The sequence below is a fragment of the Trichomonas vaginalis genome, chromosome VI (assembly GCF_026262505.1).
Source record: "Trichomonas vaginalis G3 chromosome VI, whole genome shotgun sequence".
NCBI lineage: Eukaryota > Parabasalia > Trichomonadida > Trichomonadidae > Trichomonas > Trichomonas vaginalis.
In genome coordinates, this window is record NC_067208.1 from 10,106,179 (window position 1) to 10,129,090 (window position 22,912).

The following is a 22,912-nucleotide window of genomic DNA, read 5'->3' on the forward strand; positions in this document are numbered from 1 at the left end:
TTAATGAAAATTCCATATTCTGAATGTTATTTAAATTCAATCACTGCAGCAATTGGTAAACAAAATAAAGGTAAAACATTAACGATATTAACAAATTATCATTATTGCTAACACTTCCCCTATTCACATGTGTTAATTTATATCAACCGTTCAGGTTCACCTTCAGATGATACATTTGAATCTTTAAAGCATTTAATCAAAATTCCAATTATTTATTTATCACAAGAAGAAGCGGAAGATTATTTGAAAAACTTTTTAATGTATAAAGAGTTATATAATACAATCAAGAAGCAAGGATTAGATGATAAAATTATTGATAAACAAAGGGATGAATTATTTGAAACACTTTCTATTTCAAATTTTGATAAAGAATTTTTGCATTCACTAATTTTTCTAGATGATGCCGTGAAATCAAAACTAATAACTAATGAGAAATCATATTTTAATCAATTATTAACTCAATGTCGACATATTCAGTGTTCATTCTTCATGGCTGTTCAATACTTTAAAGCATTAAGCACAAACATTAAATCAAACCTGTCCACCCTTTTCATTTTCAGTGGGTTTAGTCGTCAACAGTTGAACGTTATGCTTTATCAAGTGAATTTACCAATGAGCATTAATGAACTTTACACACAATATCAACAATTAGGAGAACATGGAAAAATAATAGTTGATTTAAATAAAGGTTCCATTAAATTCGAATAACTTTTTATAATTAATTTTTATTTTTTATTTATAATTAAACATGACAGAAATTGCAAATCTTCTACAGGTTCCATTAAAACAAGGAACAAACAAAAAGGGTGCATATAATAGAACTATGAAAGTTCCAGACGGAATGAAAGAATTAGTCCACATTGTTGCCGGTCTTCAAAAGGATGTTAAACAAATGAGAAACGTTTTAACATTACCAGAAGCTCAAGCATATGCCAAACGTCATGGACCAAATTGGGAAGCACATGAAGCAGACATTACAGGACCAAATGGAAAGCCTGATGGTATAAATGAAGTCTTTGTTACTGATGGTCAAGGAAATATTAAAGTCATAAATGGGTATAAATTAACAATGACGGATTATCCTAAACGTAAAGCATATAATGAACGTTATCCTATGCAATTTGATGAAAATGGAAAAGCTGTTAAACAACATATCGGAGACAGTAAAGATGGACCAATTCTTTCATACCGTCATAATCCATATTCTTATTTCAATGAAGAATTAAATGCTATTGAAGAAGGACCAAACGGATTACCTCAATATGTTAACCAGTTTGATGGTCAATATGCAAATTTGAGACCTGAAATTCCAGCTAAGAAATTCTTTAAAGTTGCTTTATTCGATCCAGTGTTCAATGAACAGAAAGAAGCAATGAAAGCAGAATTTAAACCAATTCAAGTGGCAAGAATTTCTTCATCTTCACTTTCAGAAGCGTTCAAGGAATTGATAAAGAAACCACTTTATTCTCAACAAGGATATAACTTTGATTTAATTAAAGAAAGTGATAGACGTAAATTAGAAAAATCGGATTTTAAGAATGCATGTAATGAAATGATTAAAGATATTGTAAATGATAAAATAAGACTGGAAGAAACTCAAATCATATCAATAACATAATTGGTGCAGTTACAAAGAAAGTATAAGCAAACAAGGATGAACCTTGGGATATTACCGTAACAACTAAATAAAACTTTAAATATATTTTTCTTTTTTTTATTCAATTATAAATGAGAAGACGTTTCACAAGTCAAAAGAACACAAACGCAAAAGCAGAGATTACGGTTGGTTATAATGTAAATGATGATAAATCACGAATTATTCAAAATGTTAAAGTTAATGTTAGTCCTGAATTAACAAGGTCAGCAACTCAACCAAATTTATTAACTCGTGACTTACCAAAGAAAGAGGAGGAGCAAAATAAAGAAGATGGAGACCCAATCATTTTATCTGAACCGGTAAAGAACCTGTTGAAATTCCCACTTATCCAACATACCCAGCACCACTTGATAACCCATATAAATAGACATTAATTCTGAATTAATGAAAATATATCGCGATATCATAACTGATAATTATGATTCAATAATAAATTTAATTGACCAATCCGGTTTAATTATTTTACCTTATGAATCATTAATTCACATTATCGCCATTCTTTGTGATGTTCAAGATTCAGACGTGAAGATTCAATTTTCATAGATGATGAGGTTTCATGCTGCGGAACAGTTGCAAAAATAAATCCTATAAAGGATATTAGCACAATTAAGATATCAAAGAACGGAACAACAACTGAACTTCATTTAACATATAATGATATTTATAATAAAATAGTTGATGAATATAAAATATCACTTGAAAAATTCTTTGTTAAGGCTATTTAATATTCAAGCATTAACATTATCGAATAATAATCCTTTGAATCATAATCAATAATAATTGACCTTTCACCAGTTTCTATCGTTTGTTTTATTTCTTTTTGTTCCCCACTATCTGGATCAGTCATTGTAATTGTTTTTGTTATAGTATCAGCTTTATCTTTAACTTCAATCTTTTTTCCATCGGGATATTTAAACCAAAATTCCAAAAATTCGATATTGTCAATCTGTTCATATTTTAATCTATCAATTACATTTTTAATACCATCTGAAAATCTTATGAAATGGTCATTATATGGGTTTGATTGAACCAAATTTGAATGAAGTGAAATATAACCTGTTGATGAATATGACATCGACTCATATTTTCTGAAAACACTAAAATTTATAACATGAATGAATTTCTTATTCGTTGAATTTATGAATTCTTGAGGTAATCTTATTCTAGTTTTATTTATCACTGGAAAATAACGCTTTACCATATTTTTAATCGTAATAAAAATGTCAATTATCAATATTATTTCGAATAATAACTGTGAATTAAATTTAACAGTTAGTGGAATTTATAATGTTTCTCTCGTTTCTGTGAGTGGTAAATTTAATCCCATTCTTTTAGACCCTTCGGATTATATATCATTTATTAAAGATGACCATGAAAAAACGTATGATATGTATATAAATAATGTGATAGTGAAATGGGATATTAACATGATTTTAAGTTATTTAAATGAATCATTTATCGTATGGTATGAAGAAAATTTTAAATCAAAACCTGATAAACTTTTTGAACTTGATGAAATAAATAACCTTATTAAATTTCCGCTGAAAATTAAATTTTGTACTCCTCGTCTTCGTTCATTGTTGGGGATATTAAATTTTGAAAAAGATGTTGGGGATGTTTTGTATTCTGACACTGGTTCCAATTTCATTTTAATCAAATGTGATAAAGTTAATACCCCAATGAGATTTTCACATCAAACATTTGACCCTAACTCTTACCCATCAATACAAAACATTTTATCCATCAACTTAAACACATTTTCTTTATCATATCCATTTCAATTATCCGGGAATTCATTTATTCTTCATTCAAAAGATTTATCAAATATTAAATTTAGAATAACTGACCTATTTGATTGTGATTTAGAATTTATGAATGAAATATTATGGCAATTTCAAATAGAAAAAATAGCTGATGAGATAACGGATTAAATATTTATTTTTAAATCGTAATAAATGATTAAACAACAGCAACTTAAGGCACAAACCATTACATACGCCACATATGCATATAATTCAAAGACGGCAGAACAAACACAAAGGTTGAAATATGGAGATTTGGAGATAGTATTGAAAAATGACCATTTCGAATTCGTTTGCAACGGTGGTGCAGTGATATCAAATATAAAAGAAATTTTATTTATGAATTCAAAAATTAAAGGAATAGCGGATGATATAACATCAATTCCACCAGAAGAACAAAGATATTACGCATTAAATGCATTTCCTAAAGTTTTGAAGATTGGAAGATTTAATTTAAATGAGGAATTCATAAAAGGTTTCCTAAATGACATAATGAAGAAAGCAGATAAGGAATATGTGGCTAGTGTGTTAGTGAAGAAGGCGGATAAGGAATATGTGGATGAAAAAGATAATGAAATTAAAGAAAGGGTTGAATGGTATCATGAATGGACATCAAAAATTTTAAAATCTAAAGCTGATACAGGATGGGTTTCAGGATGTTTAGACCTTAAAGCAGATAAAACTTATGTTAACGATGAGTTAAATAAGAAAGCAGATAAGGAAAAAGTTATTTCATTCATTAATACTGAGTTAGCAAAGAAAGCTGATATATCATTTGTTAATGAAGAAATAAAACAATCGGAGGTCTATTTTACCCCACCATTTTTAAATTTTATGAAATCATCAGATAAAACATTTGAAGATATTGAATGGTTATGTTTCGATGGAGTGACCATGTATTTATTTTATACAGGTGGAGCGCTTTATTATTTTAAAACAAATGATTTTAAAAACTATGAATCATTTACTCCATCCGTTTTGAATCCTGATACACGAGAGCCAATCATTAATCCAAGAATTTTTTATGTTGAATATAATAACGGCAAATTTATGGGAATGATAATAGTTGGAGATGATTTTTGCCCTTGTTATTCATTCGATTGTATCCAATGGTTCAAATGTAATTTAAATCAAGATGTTAAATTTAAATATCCAAATAATCCTATTAGATGTGTTAATAATAAATGGGTACTAATTTATGAAAACAATCAAATTTTCATTAGTGAGGATGGGATAAATTATTATATGTTTAGTATGATGTCATCAGATTTGAAAATTGATTATACAAGTAAATGGTATTACATTAACAACATGTGTTTTATCCTACAAAATGATAAAATTTATAGATCATATTCAATACCATTTGGTCATTTTGAACAAATTTTTCAAGCTGATGGAGACATTGAAGCTTTATGTTATGCTTCAAATGTTTGTGTTCTTGTTTCAGGTAGTATGGTGTATTCATATCCTGTAAGTTATAACAGACATATTTATTTATCACAAGATTTTTCAAATTGGGAATTGGTTTATTCATTCACTCCAAAATTTACTCGAAATTATAGATTTACAAATTTGTTTTATATTGATGGGTATTTCATTGCTTTTGGATGTGGTGATTTAGTAAATATCAGTAGTGATGGAAAAAATTGGTCTGAAATCACAAAATTTCAAGATGTTAAAAAAGCAATTTTCAAAAATAATATGTTAATATTGATGACAATACCAATTTTAACTTCTTACACGATTTCAATATTATATAATAAATTCAATATTCATAATGGATTAAAGAAGAAAGCAGATAAGGAATGTTAATACTGAGTTAAGAAGAAAGCAGATAAGGAATGTTAATACTGAGTTAAAGAAGAAAGCAGATAAGGAATAGTTAATACTAGTTAAATACAATGAGATGATAATTGGTTCAATATATACATCAATGAATTCAACAAATCCGGCAAGTGTTTTGATTTGGTACATGGCAACAAATAACCGATCGTTTCTTATATTTGTAACTCATCAAAACAAACGGTGGAAGTAAAACAATTACGGGCGAAAATTTACCTGCTCACAGTCATTACGTTAATTTAAACACAACGAAGCAGGATGGCATAAGCATAGATATTGGGATTGGTCAGGAATGATAAAAGGTAAAGGATATGATGTTAAAGATGACGTTAAATTTGCTATTAATTGTTACTGGAACGATACACAGGGTTCAGGTAATCATACACATAATGTTTCAGGATATACACAAACGACGGGACAGAGTAAAGATTACATGCCACCTTATATGACAGTTTATGCATGGTTTCGCACGGACTGAAAGTCATGAGCTCCAAAAGAGTGAACAGCATAATTTAAATTTTTATTTTTATATAAATGAATACCCCACAAGCTCAAAATTTACCACGAATCATAACAAGGGAGGAAATGATAAAAATGATGCAAGAACATGTTAAAAATAACAAACCACTAAAACTGAGAAAATGTGGTTATGCAGTAATGATGGAAAGAGAGATGTTGTCGAAGAGGAATAAAAATTAAATTTGGATTGAGTTTAAAAATTCATCTTTATTAAATTCATCTCTTCCAATCAATTTATTTATTCTATTAAATTCTTTTATTTTTGCTTCACCTAGTTTAAGGATTGAACGGTAAGTTTCTAATTTTTCGATTATTTCTTCATCATTTTCAACCCCACCACATTGTGGCTTCTTTTTGTAATAGCATATTTTTGATTTAATTCTGTTTAGTTTCTTTTTATATTCATTGTCTGGACTCTTGGATGCTTTGTTGTCACTCATTTCTTACGAAATAAAAAAAATTAAATATTATTTAAATATAATGGAGTAATAAAATAAATCGGAATTTCTATTAATTTATTGTTAACTTCAACTAATGCATTGCCGTTAATATATCTAACAAATTCAGCTATTGTGTCAAATCTTCGTCTTCTTTTTGTCATTGATTTATCAGTTTTTCCATAATCGAGATGAATCAAAACTTTATCCCCTTGTTTAAAATTCATGAGCCCCGAATTAATTTGTTCACGTTTAACATCATTTAACCTTTCCATTTGCTTTCTAATATATTCCCATTCTTTTGAAATATCATTTTTCATTTCCACTGGTTTCATGTTAATAGTTCTATGCCATGTATTATTATAATAATATACTAACTGTTGTATGATGGAGTCATGATTTCCATCCCAGTATATCTGACCGTTAACCCTAACGCATCTCTAAGAGTTCTCATTACCGCATCAACTATTTTATTATGAAACGTATATGGAGAGGATGAAAAGTAAAAATTAATTTGTGGGAAATAATGAATCATAGTTGCCTGAAATCCTTTATCACCATCACCCCTGATATTATCTACTCTTTCATGATCTAGTAAGTATTGTATAGCTCTTCTTGTTTCCTGTTCTGTTTTCCCTTTCACCGGAATGCAATATAAATATCTAGTGTTAATGTTAATGGCAAATAAATAAGTAACGTTTCCTTTTGAATATTCCAGATGATCGATTTCGTATGAATAAGGTGAAGGTGCAAATGATGGACGACTAAATTTTTCTTTTAATGGTTGAATTTTCGGGTCAATTGGTTTATTTAATATCTTGAAACCCTTTTTAAAATCTTTTTGTTTCTTTAATGTTTGAAATGGATATAATAAAGTGAATGATGAAGGATTAACTGAAGGAGGGAGAGGTATTGCAAGTGGTTTAATTTTATCTGCTTTGATTTTGGATTTCATTCCTCCCTTCATTAATTCTGGATGTATTCTATTCATTTGTTTTAAATATGCTGTATATAAAGGTTTGATATACTTTCCCGCTTCGAGTTTATGTTGAAGGATGAATTCCAAAAGTTGATCTTCATTTAAAAGTTGGGTTGAATATGTTTTAACTAATGAATCATAAATTAAAGCTTGTGCTTCATTTATGAGCTGCTGAACGTCCAAACTTTTCTCTTTTGGCTTTTGCGGTTCAGGATTATATAAATTATATAATTCATCAATATCTTTTTCAGTTAATACTTTATTTTTGAAATCTTTCAACTGTTTAAGTTGTGATTTACTTTTTCCCTTTGAATATTTTCCTTCTTTAATGTTCTCTCTTAAACGTTTAATTATTTTATCATGATATTTCAAAATTTCGTTTTTATAATACCGATAGTATTCATCCATATCATCACCCGTTATATTTTCATCATGTTTTTGAAGATATGCTTTTAAATCATAATAAGTAAGAAAATTTTGATTAAATACTAAATCATCAATTAAATTTTTTAAATCTGCGCTATTCATTTATATAAAAATAAAATAAATGTTTAAGGGTGCCCGCCTCTTTGTCTCTTCTGTGGCAATTCATTAAATAAATGGCATACAACATCCATTTTCACAACATACAGCTTTAGTGTGTGCTCCTGTTAATGCAGTCTTACCAATTGTTAAGCGAGTCATTGACCCATTTTTAAGTTGTAAATTAATATTTTGACCATCGAAAATGACTTTATCATTTATTATATCCAAATAATTTTTAGGTGTTAATTGTTTATTTTGTCGTAAACTTACACCTTTCATTTTTTGTGCTATCTTTTTGAAGGAGTCTTCACCAATCATTCCGTTGAATGATGTATAACACTTAGGACATAAAGCAACCATGTTATCACCTTGTTTCTCAATTGCTAAACCTAATAATTTTTTCTCATGTGCTTTTTCTTCAGCTTTATTCTTTAATTTGGGTTTAAATTTCTCATCAAAACAGAAGAAATCAAAAGGTGCGAATTTGAAAATGTTTTTATCATAAAATTGTTTATCAGTTACAATTGCTTGAAATGCTTGAGTGTTAGGAAGATTTGGGTCGCCAGCGATTGCCCAATATGATGAATCAGTATCACCTTCAATGAAATGAAAACGATTAACATCCATGCATTTATACATAAAATCATAAATGAAAACCAAATACCAGTATTTAGCATTATCTAAAGTGAAAAATGCCTCTTGTAAACATGTATCACATCTATAAAATCTATCTTTAAGCATCACTTGATATGTATCTTCACCTATTTCTCTTATGTTTTTAAACTTATTTGACATACATGCAACGCGTGCCTTCTGTGCATTCATTATTTTAGTCTTTGCGTAATTTTGTGTATTCATTGCATCGTAACCATATGATCCATTAAGTGAAATTTTGCAAAATAAACTTTTTCCTTTATTTCCTTCTAATTCAGCCTTTTGTCTTTCGTTCATAAATTTGTTCGCAAATTCATTAAAACAAGTATTTTTCGTAAATGTTAAAATTGATTGAATATCATCGATGATAAAATGAAATCTATCTATTAGATACCAAAGATAATAAGAAGAAAATGGTTGATATTGATTGTGTGTTGATGCTAATTGAGTTAATTTCCTCTGTTTCTGGTCAACCGGTAGATTGTTTGATTTCATGTAATTATACATAAAACCACCAATTGTTTTTTCATCTGTGATAATATCTAAGTTTCTTATTATCGGTAAAAAGTTAATGTAATCATTAATGTATTTTTCATCAATGTGACCCTTTACTTCAGCCACGAATAAAGTATTTTTCTTTCTAATAATTCCCAGTGCTTTTGCTTTCTTTGTTGCTGTATCACAAATGATAACACCATTTAATCTTCCCGGCATATACATTTTATGGTCAGTATATTGAATGAAATCATGAGGATTAGATGAAAATGATGAAGGATATAATGAATTGAAATCAACACCAACGAAATGAGTCATGATGTTGGAAGTGTCCTCATTTGATACTGTTTTAGTTTCTGGATTATATGAAAGTTTATTAATGTGTGTGATTCCTTTAAGATTACTCTATGTTGAACATTTGATAAACCACCAGTAATTCCATTACGGAGATGTGATAAGCTTCCACTGAATCTAAAGTCATTGGTAAATTATTTTTCAATGCGTAATTTCTTAAATTAATTCTTAAACGTTGAACATCTTCATCTTTTTGATTTTACGACATTGCAATAACAACACATTAACTGACAATTTTCTTTGGTATGTGGTTTTTCATTATCGATTCTATCTAATGTTGGTTTATTTGCATATGTAAACGCTTTACCACACATTTTGCATTTAGATGAAAGGATTAAATCGTGATAGTATTGAAAATCATCCATTGAAACATTATTTTTAGTATCCTTTCTGCTTTTTCATCTTGTTTCTTATATGATTCAATTTTATATTTCCAATACTTTTTCGTTAATTCAAAACTTGATTCTATCTCTTCTGGATATTTTCTTAGGATTAAAGTCTTATATGCTAAGCGTAACGAATCATTGAAGCATTCGATGATAAAGAAAGATTATGGAGCATGTCAATTTTATAAACAAATGTTTCTTCAATAATTTTATCAATTGGGTCAATCATAATTTCAACATCTTTATTGCAATAATGAATAAAATATTCTAATCTATTCTTAAAGTTTTTAGCATCATTGAGATATATTTGATAATCACTATCTGATATAGTTTCTTGAGTTAATGCTGAATAAAATGAATCTTTCGTGAATGGTTCCTCTTTATATAATTCTTCTTCGTAATTTTCCCCGTGATGAATTGATAAGGGAAAAAGGATTTAACACGTGATTTATTGTTTCCGAAATCTTGAGTGAATTGGTCTAATGTCCCACCCGCTATATAATTTCTGATGTCAATAAATCTCAATTCATATGGAACGTTTGTTTTCTTTACAATGATTTGCTTAAATTGTGAAGATGAACCCAGCATTGATTTTATTTTCCATTTTGCAGTGTTTAAATCACGAAGAATTAAATTTAAATCAAACTTTCCCGAATTAAAACCTATGATATTCACTTTATTAAATTCTTCATCTAAAAGCTCTTTCATTGCTCCCTTTTGTTTCTCATTTAATGTATGGGACTTCAATAATTCTTCATATTGTTCAATATTTGATTTAGCAACTAATGAACAGGTTGAAAATAAAAATTCAATCCAATCAGAGATGAACGAATCACTTGATGTTAAGCAAAAATTCCTCGTAAATGTTTTATCGTTTAATTTAACCGTTGATGATACCATAAATGGTTTTAAGTAAGCGTTCAAAGTTGCACATTCAGAAAGTTGAAGTTCTTCTTTAGTCTCTAATGTTTCGAAGTCAAAAGTAATATAATATCTTGTTGGTTTATAATATTCCTGCAAATTATGTGCTAATAGCCATTGATATATCTTCTGTTTCGTGATATGTGGTGCATATGGTTGTTGTGTGTTTTGCAATTGTACGTCTTGAATTAATCTTCCATTATTTTCTTTACATTTCTCACAATGTTTTAAAAATCTTCTTTGGTTTTTCCTTTCTGGATCATCACGGATAGAATATACTTCTTCTTTGCAAAAGGGGCAAACTTTATATCCTGTGAGTGCTTCAACGTCTGTTATTCTGTCAGCGTGAAGTTTTCCACATGGACTCTGTGTTAATAAAATATTTACTGTTTCAAATTCTGGATCTATCATTATTGTTTCCACTAATGGAAAGTCTACCTTGTTAATGTCTACGTCTTCTGGTTGAGGGTCACAATAATAGAAATCAATATTAACGTTTAACATTCTTGCTAATCTCTCACTTTCTGATGAAATGTCAAATCCTTCATATGCATCTATGGCTTCATTTAAATAACTTCTACGAGTTTTAGGATTAACACCATCAGGAATGTTATAGAAGCGTTTAAATAACCTTCTACCTTCGGCTCTTATTTGATTATCATTCATTTTAGCTGTTCCGTTTTTGTTCATTTATGTAAGAATAAAAAATTAAAAAATAAATGAAAATAGAGTTTATTTTTTTTAAAGCCCATAAAATGAATTAAGAACACACAAATTTTTATCATCTGCGACGTGACGAATACATTTTAATTTACTCAAGAATGTGTACCCTGATACATTAAATCTAATTCCTGTCTTATTTAATTTCACAACTTTGAAAAGGAATGTGTGAATAGCTATGAAATGATGACGAGATGATTTATGTGTTGCTTCCATTTTTTCTGAAATAAATGAATAAATATAATGTTTATAGGTTTTCATATCTTTTATGTTCTTAATAACGAATGGAATAGATCTTTCCACTTCGTCCTCCTTCGGAGCTGTTCTTTCATATGAAACATCAACGGTATCTTCAACAATGAAACCACAATCACATAAAATTTTATATGTACCAATTGTTTCTTTTGATATTTTATCTAATAAATCAAAAACTTTATCAACACACTGTCACCTGTACATTTATTTAAATAATAATTTGTGTAAATATCATGGTCTTCTTTCTTAATCGTATTTGTTGCATATGTTACATTTTTAGTGCTTTTTTGAATTTTTCAGAATCAAGAGGAGGTGAAAGTAATATACATGGATAATCTCCATCGTCAATAAACTGAAGCTTATGTTTATGAATAAATTTTGTGCCTTCTTCTGAAAGTGTTTCGTCAATATCACCATCTAATAAATTTTTAGTTGATTCCAAAAAGTAATTTTTATATCTTTCCTCATGTGATTTTTGAACTTCTGATTCTGAAGCTGGGATATTCATTAAACCCTCTACTTCATTCTCATTATATTTTTCAACTTCTCTTAATTCCTTAATTTTTTCATTTATTTCATCTCTTATTTTTTTCAGTCTTTCAATTTCAATTTCATCATATTCATCTTGTTTAATTTTTTCTTCAAAATATTCAGGAGGTGTTTCAAGGCTCTCTGAGCCCAGGTCCTCTGGACCATAAAGAGGAATATTCTCCTGTTTTTCAACTTTTTTGGGATATAAATATCTCATTATAGCCTTTTTAGTAATTGGTCCGTTATATTTAAATTCATTCAACAATCTGGAAAACTCTTTCACATTCTGCATATATGTTGGATAAGAACCGTCTCCAAAATTTTCTAAAATATTTTCTAATTCTGAATTAGTGAACTTTAAAGATTTCAATGAATTAGTTGTTATACTCATTTATTATAAAATAAAAAATAAAAAAATAAATTTAACTTAGTTTTAATTTTACGTAAGAAGTCAATTTTTTAAATCTTGATTTATTCAAAAACGTAAGAATAAAAACTGTAAGAATCATACATTTTTTACTTCATATGTTAAAAAAAATGATACAAAATCGTTCAATATTGTATGAATTCTTACGTTTACAAAAAAAGTCACACAACCCTTCAACATATACTACTCATTATAGAATTTATTCAAGAATTACCTTTATATCAAATAGTATTTATTCAACAAATCCATACACATTATTACTGTGCTTCATATCTCAAGCATAAAGGGCACAATTTTGTTCGATATCTTTGTTTTCGAAGTATTTTCTCTGTTGATTTATAGTAAGTAAGGATTCCGGATGGCTAAAAAACCTCTGGCTATAGCCATTTCTCCAAAATGAACAATTTCTGATATTTGATCCATGGAAAATTATTTTTGAATTTTTTTTAGAAAGAATTATGACGCTGAAATTCTCTGAAGATTTTGAAACTTCTACAATAATCTTCACACAATGCGTCGAACGAGAAGGGGACTATCACTTAATGATACCAGAAGTTGTTTCTATGATTCAAAATATCGAAAAAACAGGTTCATTACCTCCAGAATACGGAGATGTTCAAAACAGATTCATAGACGAGGTTATTGTTGCAGCAATAACTCCCATTCTACAACTTTCTTACACTTCTGGAACAGAATTAAAAAATGATCTTTCTTTCTTCCAGGAATGCATGCGTTTCATCCCTTGGTGTATTAAGAATAACCACATAACAACAACCTTAAAGATCATTGAAATTCTTCATTCTCGTCACCATCAATAATACTCGATGCATTACTATCACACTTGACATTCATTTTTTATCAAATAATGCATCGGTTATTGTAAGAAACTAACCTTTCATATGAAATGAAATAAAACTTTGGAACAACGATTATTTTAGCTTGAATTTGTTGAAACCTGATTTATATAATAATTTTATTTCATTTTTGAACAGTTTCTCACTGATATCAAAATAACCAAAATCAAAAATTTACAGGCATGGCCTTTATTTACGACTATTCAATTTTGGCTCTTGAATAGCATTTTTTTTTCATTGACTGAATGTTTCATTAAGCATACATTTCTATTAGAAATAATACCAAATTTCATACACTATCAAAAAATACATAATTAATGTGTGTAAATCATAGATGCAATCTTCACAAACTTTCAATGATGATTTTCCAGATCTGTTGATGGATATGTATTACATATCTATTGAGAAACTTATATGCTTGGGGTCACAGAAATCGGCAAGGGGGTTTTCGAAAAAAAAAATTAGAATTAGAATTATATAGATTACTTGATTTGTTTCTATTTCAAGGGAAAAAATATGATCAATAAAAAATAACTTGAGTAATCATTTTAGGCTATGGCAATCAATCAGATTCCGATTGCTGACTCAGTTCCTCATCTGAAGTACTTGTTAATACATTGTACCACAGATGAGGAACAAAGACTCCAAAAGCTACTTAAGAGAGTCTCTGAATGTTCCCTTCAACAATGAACATCTTATTGCTGATTTTGTTGCTCAACTGAGTTTCTTGTTAAAACATTATTTCAAATATGAAGAAAGTATGAAAATTTTGGTCTATCATCTCTTCTTCAACTTGAATAGACGAAACTTCAAATATCGCCCAGACAGCAATACTATAAAAATTAGAAAATTTTTAAGAATTTCTGATTTTGAGAAAGCAAGCGAAAATTTTGAAAATTAGGCATAATATTATGAACGTTTTGATTAATCAACTTATAGATTGATTAAAAAATATTGAAATTGAGAAAGATATAGTTTATTTGAGTTTATTGTGTTTTGACACATGAATTAATAGGTTGGTGTAAGTATATATATTGTGAAAAGTTTGTCAGTGTATTAATATCTATCATACATGATGGCCTAATATGTATTGTAAGTATAAAGTCGTTACATGATATACATAATTAATTTTATGTGTATCTGATTTTGGGCTCGATTTTGGGGTACATGTTAATGAATTGTATCCCAAATGAGGAACAAAGGCTCAAATTGCTGTAATAAACAATTTTTGTAGAAATTTTATAAATGAATAAATTTAATTTTTTATTCGTATTTAAACTGCTTCGGCTGGATGGTTAGAGTCTGATTTCTTTTTAATGACAAAGAAGTATACACAAACTCCAATGACAATTCCTATCACAATTACAGCAACTATGACACCAATAATTATAGGTAAGCTGCCACTTCCTCCTTTACTCTCTGATGGAGAACTGGATGAACTTGAGCTTCCTGAAGTACCTGTAGACCCTGTAGAGCCAGTAGAGCCAGTTGAACTCGTTTTATCGGTTTTATCATCAGTTGGTGGAGGTGCTGTAACAGTTGCAAATAGCTTACTAGTGTATCCAGTAAATTCAGAAGTAATATCACCTTCATTCAGATAGTAATATGAACTAGGCTGTTCTGATTTATATTCAGCATATTGAGTGGGTTTAATAATAATTTTCTGAGTGTTCGCTATAGAAGAATGCAAGAAATTATAACTTGATTTAGGAGTACCTTGATATTTTGGTGTATAGGTAAACTGCGTAACATATTCTTCAACAAGGATAAGTGGCTGATTGCCTGGGTATGTAATATCTGATTCATCATTAATTGATACTTGATTTGTTCTAACTGAAATACCTATTGGACCTTTAATTGTAATAGTTGCTTGAGATCCTTTGATAATATAGTGACATACTTTAGAAGATTCGATAGTTATAGAACCAATCTGATTTTTTGAAATTATATATGTTCCATATTCTTCTGGGCAACCAAGCTTCGCGAAAGGTTCCGGAGATATCGTTGTTCCCGTTTCCGTATTCATCATGTTTATCAACTTATCTGATGCCAGTTTGGAGCTGCAAAACACGCTGAAGAAGGTCAGCATTAATTAAAAATGAAGTTAAGTCTTCAAATTTTTTTGAATGGTTGCTCCATTGATGGTCAGTTTTCTGACTTATATTTTGAATGATGATTTTATTCTTAATTTGTAATGATTTTTTTTCATTTTCGTTTATCATGGCTCTTCTGAGTATTAGTCAAAAAAAGTCAGACCAACCGTTTTTTAAAAGTCATAATTTTGAAAATTCTTTCCGATTTGATCCATGCCCATTTAAGGCAAAGATAGAGAGTTTTTCTTTAATTATATTTTCAAAAAAGTTCTGAAAATTTGAATGACCCTTTTTACCCCTATCTAAAGTCGCCCTATCGTTTTCCTGCCTCACTATTGAGTGGACCTTTATCAAAAATTTGAATAGGAAACTTTACGAATGGAAAGGAGTTTATTGAATTTTTTTTAACTAGATAAGAATTTGGGATATATGGAATCAGTCTGATGTGAAGCTGATGCATGGTTGTATTTCATGCAATTTAATAAATTTCTCCAACAAAATTTTATGAGCAATTATTGGGTTCAACATATATGTATATTAGTACTTTAGATCCTATCATATTTATTTTAGATTAAAAAAAAAAAAACATGAAATCCAATGATATGAAATTTTGTTATGAAAATCAAAAAACAATTTACTTTCTTAACATCGATTTTTGCTCTTCATGAGCAATTTTAATCATTTGATTTTCATAACAAAATTTCATATCATTATAGAATTTATTCAAGAATTACCTTTATATCAAATAGTATTTATTCAACAAATCCATACACATTATTACTGTGCTTCATATCTCAAGCATAAAGGGCACAATTTTGTTCGATATCTTTGTTTTCGAAGTATTTTCTCTGTTGATTTATAGTAAGTAAGGATTCCGGATGGCTAAAAACCTCTGGCTATAGCCATTTCTCCAAAATGAACAATTTCTGATATTTGATCCATGGAAAATTATTTTTGAATTTTTTTAGAAAGAATTATGACGCTGAAATTCTCTGAAGATTTTGAAACTTCTACAATAATCTTCACACAATGCGTCGAACGAGAAGGGGACTATCACTTAATGATACCAGAAGTTGTTTCTATGATTCAAAATATCGAAAAAACAGGTTCATTACCTCCAGAATACGGAGATGTTCAAAACAGATTCATAGACGAGGTTATTGTTGCAGCAATAACTCCCATTCTACAACTTTCTTACACTTCTGGAACAGAATTAAAAAATGATCTTTCTTTCTTCCAGGAATGCATGCGTTTCATCCCTTGGTGTATTAAGAATAACCACATAACAACAACCTTAAAGATCATTGAAATTCTTCATTCTCGTCAGCCTTTTTATACACCTTATTCAAATCACCCTCAATCATATGCAAAAGCAAAAGAAACATACAATAAAGTATTAAACGCATTCCTACAAGCAAATGTAGTTAATATTGTTCACGAAATGATGAAAAATGAAGAAAAAACATTTTATAATTACTCAATTTACTTCGCTTTGCTTTCATATGGACACACAGAAATTAACAAAACAATAAGGAGCTCAGAAATACAAGAAATTATTATGAAATTTTACGAATTCAGCAAATCAAGCAATATTCGCGAATTTGATCAGTTTCATCTCAAATTGATATTAGAAATAATTCAAAAATTAACAGATTGCTTGATTTACGATACAAATTTACAACTTACAGAAAATATTAATTTTTTAATTTATTTATTGAATCTAGATATATTAGACAAGCAATTAATAGCATCTCGTATATTAGCATCGTATTTCCAGGCATCTAATTATGACAGTTTACTAAAAGAACTGTTAAATAAATCAGATTTTTCAAATTTCATATTAAAACCAGAACTTCATGAGGAAGTATTAGAAATATTAGCACCAGTAATCATCAAAATAATGAATCCAGAGCTTCTCAAGTCTTTCTACGAGGTTGCAACGAAATCTCACGTAACAAGACAAAAAATCATGTTCAAGACCATTGAAACATCATTAGCAGTCATGGATACTGATGATTTAATGAAACTAATTGATATTTTCGACCTTTCTACGCTACATCCTTCACTTTTGGCCGGATTAGTTCCAACAATCGCTACAAAAGACAAAGATAAGGCCAAGAACATCATTTCTCAGATCCTTAATCTATCAGAAGATGGTGAAGAGGTTCTTTCCCATTTAAATCCAATATTAAAATGCGATAATCAAAATGTCAAAGAAATTTGCAAAGAATCAATAACAGAACACCTTGATAACCCATCAACAAGTCTTGTTAGTGTACTTAAGAGCTGCGTAACTGATAAAATCTTCGATGAATCGTTGATTCCTGTAATATTTAACCAAATTCTCAAAAATGGCAACCAGATGTACTTTTCTCTACTTACAATGTTATATGTTATATATGATAAACCAATTACTACTGAAACTGTCCAAGAACTCGCTCAACTTCGGCAATATCCAGGATTAGGAATGTCATTTGACAATTTGATCGACAAAAAAGGTAAAAAACCATTTGATAAAGACTCACTGATGGCCATATTCAACTTGTTTCGTGATGATGTCTCTTCTTACGACACAATTTCTTTATTACAAAAAATTGTTTTACTTTTTGAGTTGATTGACAAAAATATCACATCAATACAATATATAACTGATGATCCTGATCGAATTCCACGTCGTTACCAGCTTTCTCGCATTCCTTCCTTATTATCTGATTTAATTTCAATTTATTTCACTATTTATGACCAAACATATGCATCAATATTCGATACAAACATCAAAGACATTGTTTCCGCGATCCAAAACCTGAATATTGAAGAATATTCAAAAATATTATTTTCAAATCTGCAAAAATGTCAAGAAGAATACCAAAGACACAACATGTACACGCTAATTATAGAGTCTATTGATATATTTGATGCCGGATTCGATCCAGAAGATTTTAATTTAGTTCGAAACAAAAAAAATCCGAAAAATGACTGTATCTACTTCACTGTTCAAGGATTAGGTGTAAGCAAACAGTTCTATGAATCATGCTACATGCCACCAACTGTTTTGAGGCAAAAAATACATTTTATTTTCCCAAATTTGGAAAATTTTTCAATTTTGAATTCAAATTTCAACATTTTTGCCTTCAAATCTCTGTTGGAAGCTGGTGTAAAGAATGGAGATAAACTTACTTTAACTAGTTCTTCATTGCCTTATTTCAAAAACACAACAACAATCTTTAAATATTTGTTTGATCATAAAATCACTTCACTTTTAATTCAATCTCTAAAAAGTGACATCAGTGGCTTCAGTTCATTAAAATTATTGAAGAGGTTACCAGATGACAAAGATGTTTTGAAGAATAATGATATAAAGGGGATGTCAGAAAGAGAGATAATTTATTACATTTCGGTTTTGAAAAAAGAAAAATTGTCAGATGAAATTTACTCAAATTTAAGTGAAATTTTTATGACATCGGGATCGAAAATAGAGAAGTATTTGACTAAGATGTTTTTGTTGGATTTCAGACCAAAGTTAATTAATTTCAAAGCTTCGGATTTAATTAATTTTTTGGATAAAAATTCTGAAATAATAAATTTGTTTGCGAAATTAATAGAATTTGATGAAAATTTAATAGAGAAAAGACATCAACTTCTTACTGTTTTGGAACAGGCTGATTCTTCAACAGCGTCTGAATTAAGTAGAATTTATTCTACAATTAAAAATTCTGAAAAATTCGTTGACGAAATTTCAGAAAATTTGACAAAAAATTTTTTGTTTTTAATTTTGTCAATTGTTAATCAGACAAAATCATCTGATATTCTAGAACAAATATTAGATAAAATACAACATTCGCTTGCGAAAAATGAGAATGTTGTACAAATAATTGCAAAAATTATTGAAAAAGACAAAAATTTGATCAAAAAATTGACAAAAACAAATAAAGATCAAATTTTCTCAATTGCATTAAGTTGCAGTGACCAAAACCAATATTCAGCTGTTAACATAATCAAAGAAATTGGTTGTGAAGGTTATGAAAATCAACTTTCTAAGTTTTATTCAAATAAAATCCAAAATTGGTCATTTTCTCCAATTTCTCCAAATAAAACTGTTCCTGGAGTCGGTCTAAAGAACTTAGGAATGACTTGTTACATGAATTCTGTAATGCAACAATTATTCGCTCTATCGTCATTTGTCAAAACCGTTTTTGATACAGAAAATTCTTTAGAAAGTTTGAAACAATTATTTTCTGACATGTCAGAAGAAAAACTTCCTTATGCTGATATGAGTGACTTTGTAAATGAATGGAAATGGGGAACGCAGAAAGTGAATTGTTTTGAGCAACAAGACGCTTTGGAATTTCTTTCCATGTTTTTAGATTCGATGCCAAAAAATTCTTCTCAGTTTTTCATTGGTGAATACGAAAATGTTTTAACTGATGACAAAGGAGAAATCATATCTAAAAACATAGAAAATTTCGATTCAATAGAAGTCGAAATCAAGAATACAATTGAGGATTCAATGACGAGTTCTTCTGTTTTCCCAGACTATAAAATTGACGACAAAACAGTTACAGTTACGAAAACAACAAAAGTCAAGAAATTCCCTGAAGTTTTAGTCATCCAATTAAAGAGATTTGATTACAATCTAAGAACATTTGAAAAGATCAAGGTCAATACACAATTCAAATATCCAAATTCTTTAAATTTGAAGAATATCGAAGGTGAAGTGACCAATTATAATTTAACAGGAATTGTTGCTCATGCAGGAAATGCTGTTGGTGGACATTATATTTCTTTTATAAAATACCAAGAAAATAAATGGAAAATATTTGATGATACTGATACAAGGATTGCTCGCACACAAGATATGTATAATTTATATGGAACATCAAGTGCAGACCAATATACTCCAAATGCTTACATTTTGTTCTATACAAAGAAAGATGAAAAAATTTATCAAAAATTAGAAATCCCTCAAAAATACAAAAAAGCTTCAAATGAAAAAATCCAAAATTTGTCAGAAATAAGTGCATTGTATACGAGGAATAGCTATGAGTTATCTATCATTTCCAATCATTTACTTGATTTCTATTTCAATGTTTACATGCATTCGACAATGTCAAATTTAGAAAAACAAATAATTGACAGTTTGTCAGATATTGACAATTTATTTGACAAATTAATGGAAAGAGAAGAAGATGTTTTGTATTGTTTAGCTAATTGTCCTAACTACGAAATACTTAATTCATTGCATGCGATATTGAAAATGAATTCTTTGAGTTTCACTCGAGATTTTGTTAATCATTTATTAATTTTGATTGAAAATTCGGGCCAAAATTGGAGAATTGTAAATTCAATCTGCTCCGTTTTGGCTCATTATATTCTTTGTCATCCGAACCAAAATGACTTCATTTATAGATCTCTTTGCGGTTATTTATTGCGGTTTTATGACAAACCGTCAACTTCTTTGAATGTTGTCAATTTTTCACCTTTATTTAATTTGTTTACTTTTGAAAAATACCCTGAAGTTAAAGAAACAATCAAAGCTATTTCAAACAAAGTGATACAGAATGAGAACCACAAATCACAGTTTGAAACAGTTCTTGCTTATTACGCAGACATTGAAACATTGCCACAAATCATTGTCCAAGCGAGATCTGATCCAAATACTCAGGCAATGCTGATTAAGATCATTTTCAATGTTTTGCAAAATGTTCATACAACGAAAGAACAACTTAAGAAAATGTTTGATACTGTTTTCATCATGAAAGAAGGATATTCTTCAGTAGTTTTAAAGAAAATTGTTGTTGCAATGATTATGAAATCATTAGAAAAAGAAAATTTCCTTGATTTGATTACTGATAATTTAGAATTTATTTTGACACCGATTTTATGTCATTTGAATTTGAATACGACCAAGAAATTGGCAGAAACTCTTTCTTATTTCATTGTTCCTTCCGCTTGTATTCCTCCTTTCAAAGAAGCTCAAACTGCTTGCCAATTCTCTTCTGATTCAATTAAAAGGTATACTATTGATGAATACATGAAGTCTTACGTTCCTTCTCAAAACAAAAAAGAAAAAATTACACCAAAAGTTTCGGATTTCACACAGGATGAATTGAGAAGAGCAAATAAATTGAAAGATTTTGTTGTCACTTTTGTAAAAAGTGTCATTGAAAAACCGATCAAACTTTCTATAAGAACTGGTAATTATTTGCAACATCCTATTATTATTGTACAAAGAATTGCATATTTCTGTGGTCAAATCCTTGGTTTTGAGTTCATCAAACCATTTATTCTTCCTCTTTTTGAAAAATTTTTGCCGAAAAACAAAAACGAAGAATTTTTACCTTGTTCAAGTTTAGGATCTTTGATGTCTATGTGCGAAATATACTTAGATCAATATGTTGATTTCATTGCTTCTATTGAGAAAATCGATCCTTCAACGTTGAGACATTTGAAGAATTTCATTTGTAACTTGAAAGATGATGATTTGAAATTATTTGTTGAAAACAAAAATTCAATAAAAGTTATGACAGAAATGGCCAAATCAACAGAAGGTTCTGTTCATAAAGGAATATTCCAGATAGTTACAAAAGCTTTATTCGTAACAGATAACAAACTTTTCTTCGATGCTTGTGTTCCTGACATGTCAAATAATGTCATGAAACTTATTCCGATGCCAAAAATTTTGACAATAATTGACAGATTGATTCCATTTATTTCTGAAGAAACGAAGATGGCTGTATTTAGATATACTATAGAGAAAATGATCTTCATTGCTTCTCAGACACAAAGAGTTGATGAAGAGAAGTTAAATGAAACAATTTCCATTGCAAATATCATTGGACAATTCATAGAAAATCCTGTCTTAAGTGAAGAAGAAATCCAGAAAATTGTTGAATTTCCAAATCCTGCGAGTGTTTCTTTGATTCTAAAGAACACAAATCAAATAGAAGAATTGCAAAAGACAGAAAAAGGAATATACATTTCTATTTTAGCTCTTTTCCTTTCAGAAAGAATCGAAATGGCCATGAAATATGAATCTTCTGTTGAGTTTTGGAAAGCAGCAATGATTTCTCCAAAACCTGTCTTAGTTTATATAACAAAAGAACGCTTTGTAAAAACACCTTTGTCATCTAGGATAAAGACAAATGCTTTTACAAAGGGAATCAAGATGTTGGATGAAGAAAATGTTGTTGAATTGTTTGGTCTAATGACTGCAGAAATATTTGAAGATGATGTTGACGAAAAAGAAGTTTTAAAGAAATTAGAATTGATTGTGAATTGTAGACCTGAACTGAAAGAATCATTTATTGGTCTTCTTCCTCTTTCTAAAGAAGATTTAATTGAGAAAAATGCACGATCTTTAATTAATGCACTTGATTTGAATTGAAAATCATTATTTTATTATTGTTTGTTTTAAAATTATATTTTTTCTTTAATCAATACTCTTTATTTCTTTCCATTTAT

The 22,912-nt window shown here is 29.0% G+C and overlaps 4 protein-coding genes and 3 pseudogenes across 7 annotated transcripts, besides 1 other annotated feature; 4 read left to right on the plus strand and 3 right to left on the minus strand.

Moving 5' to 3' along the window:
• Positions 1-9: 9 nt before the first annotated feature.
• Positions 10-12,542: a mobile genetic element.
• TVAGG3_0838060 lies at positions 749-1,644 on the plus strand (annotated as a pseudogene). The gene has a single exon. A coding segment is annotated over exon 1 (896 nt).
• TVAGG3_0838070 lies at positions 3,613-5,526 on the plus strand (annotated as a pseudogene). Its single transcript has one exon. A coding segment is annotated over exon 1 (1,914 nt).
• TVAGG3_0838080 (uncharacterized protein) lies at positions 5,997-6,260 on the minus strand (the record flags this gene model as incomplete). The annotated part of the gene is made up of 1 exon (XM_001287288.1): positions 5,997-6,260. One exon carries the CDS (start codon positions 6,258-6,260, stop codon positions 5,997-5,999), a length of 264 nt encoding a protein of 87 aa, XP_001287289.1.
• Positions 6,353-7,764, minus strand: TVAGG3_0838090 (annotated as a pseudogene). The gene has a single exon. A coding segment is annotated over exon 1 (1,412 nt).
• Positions 7,828-8,910, minus strand: TVAGG3_0838100 (DNA/RNA polymerases family; the record flags this gene model as incomplete). Its single annotated transcript, XM_051248781.1, has 1 exon — positions 7,828-8,910. The coding sequence occupies one exon, from the start codon at positions 8,908-8,910 to the stop codon at positions 7,828-7,830; it is 1,083 nt and encodes a 360-aa protein (XP_051084256.1).
• Positions 12,543-16,427: 3,885 nt separating the features above from the next.
• On the plus strand, positions 16,428-17,929 carry TVAGG3_0838110 (ubiquitinyl hydrolase protein; the record flags this gene model as incomplete). The annotated part of the gene is made up of 1 exon (XM_001319122.2): positions 16,428-17,929. A coding segment is annotated over one exon (1,502 nt), but the record flags the coding sequence as incomplete, so codon positions are not given.
• A 49-nt stretch (positions 17,930-17,978) lies between these two features.
• Positions 17,979-22,835, plus strand: TVAGG3_0838120 (ubiquitinyl hydrolase protein; the record flags this gene model as incomplete). Its single annotated transcript, XM_001319123.1, has 1 exon — positions 17,979-22,835. One exon carries the CDS (start codon positions 17,979-17,981, stop codon positions 22,833-22,835), a length of 4,857 nt encoding a protein of 1,618 aa, XP_001319158.1.
• Between the last annotated feature and the right edge of the window lie 77 nt (positions 22,836-22,912).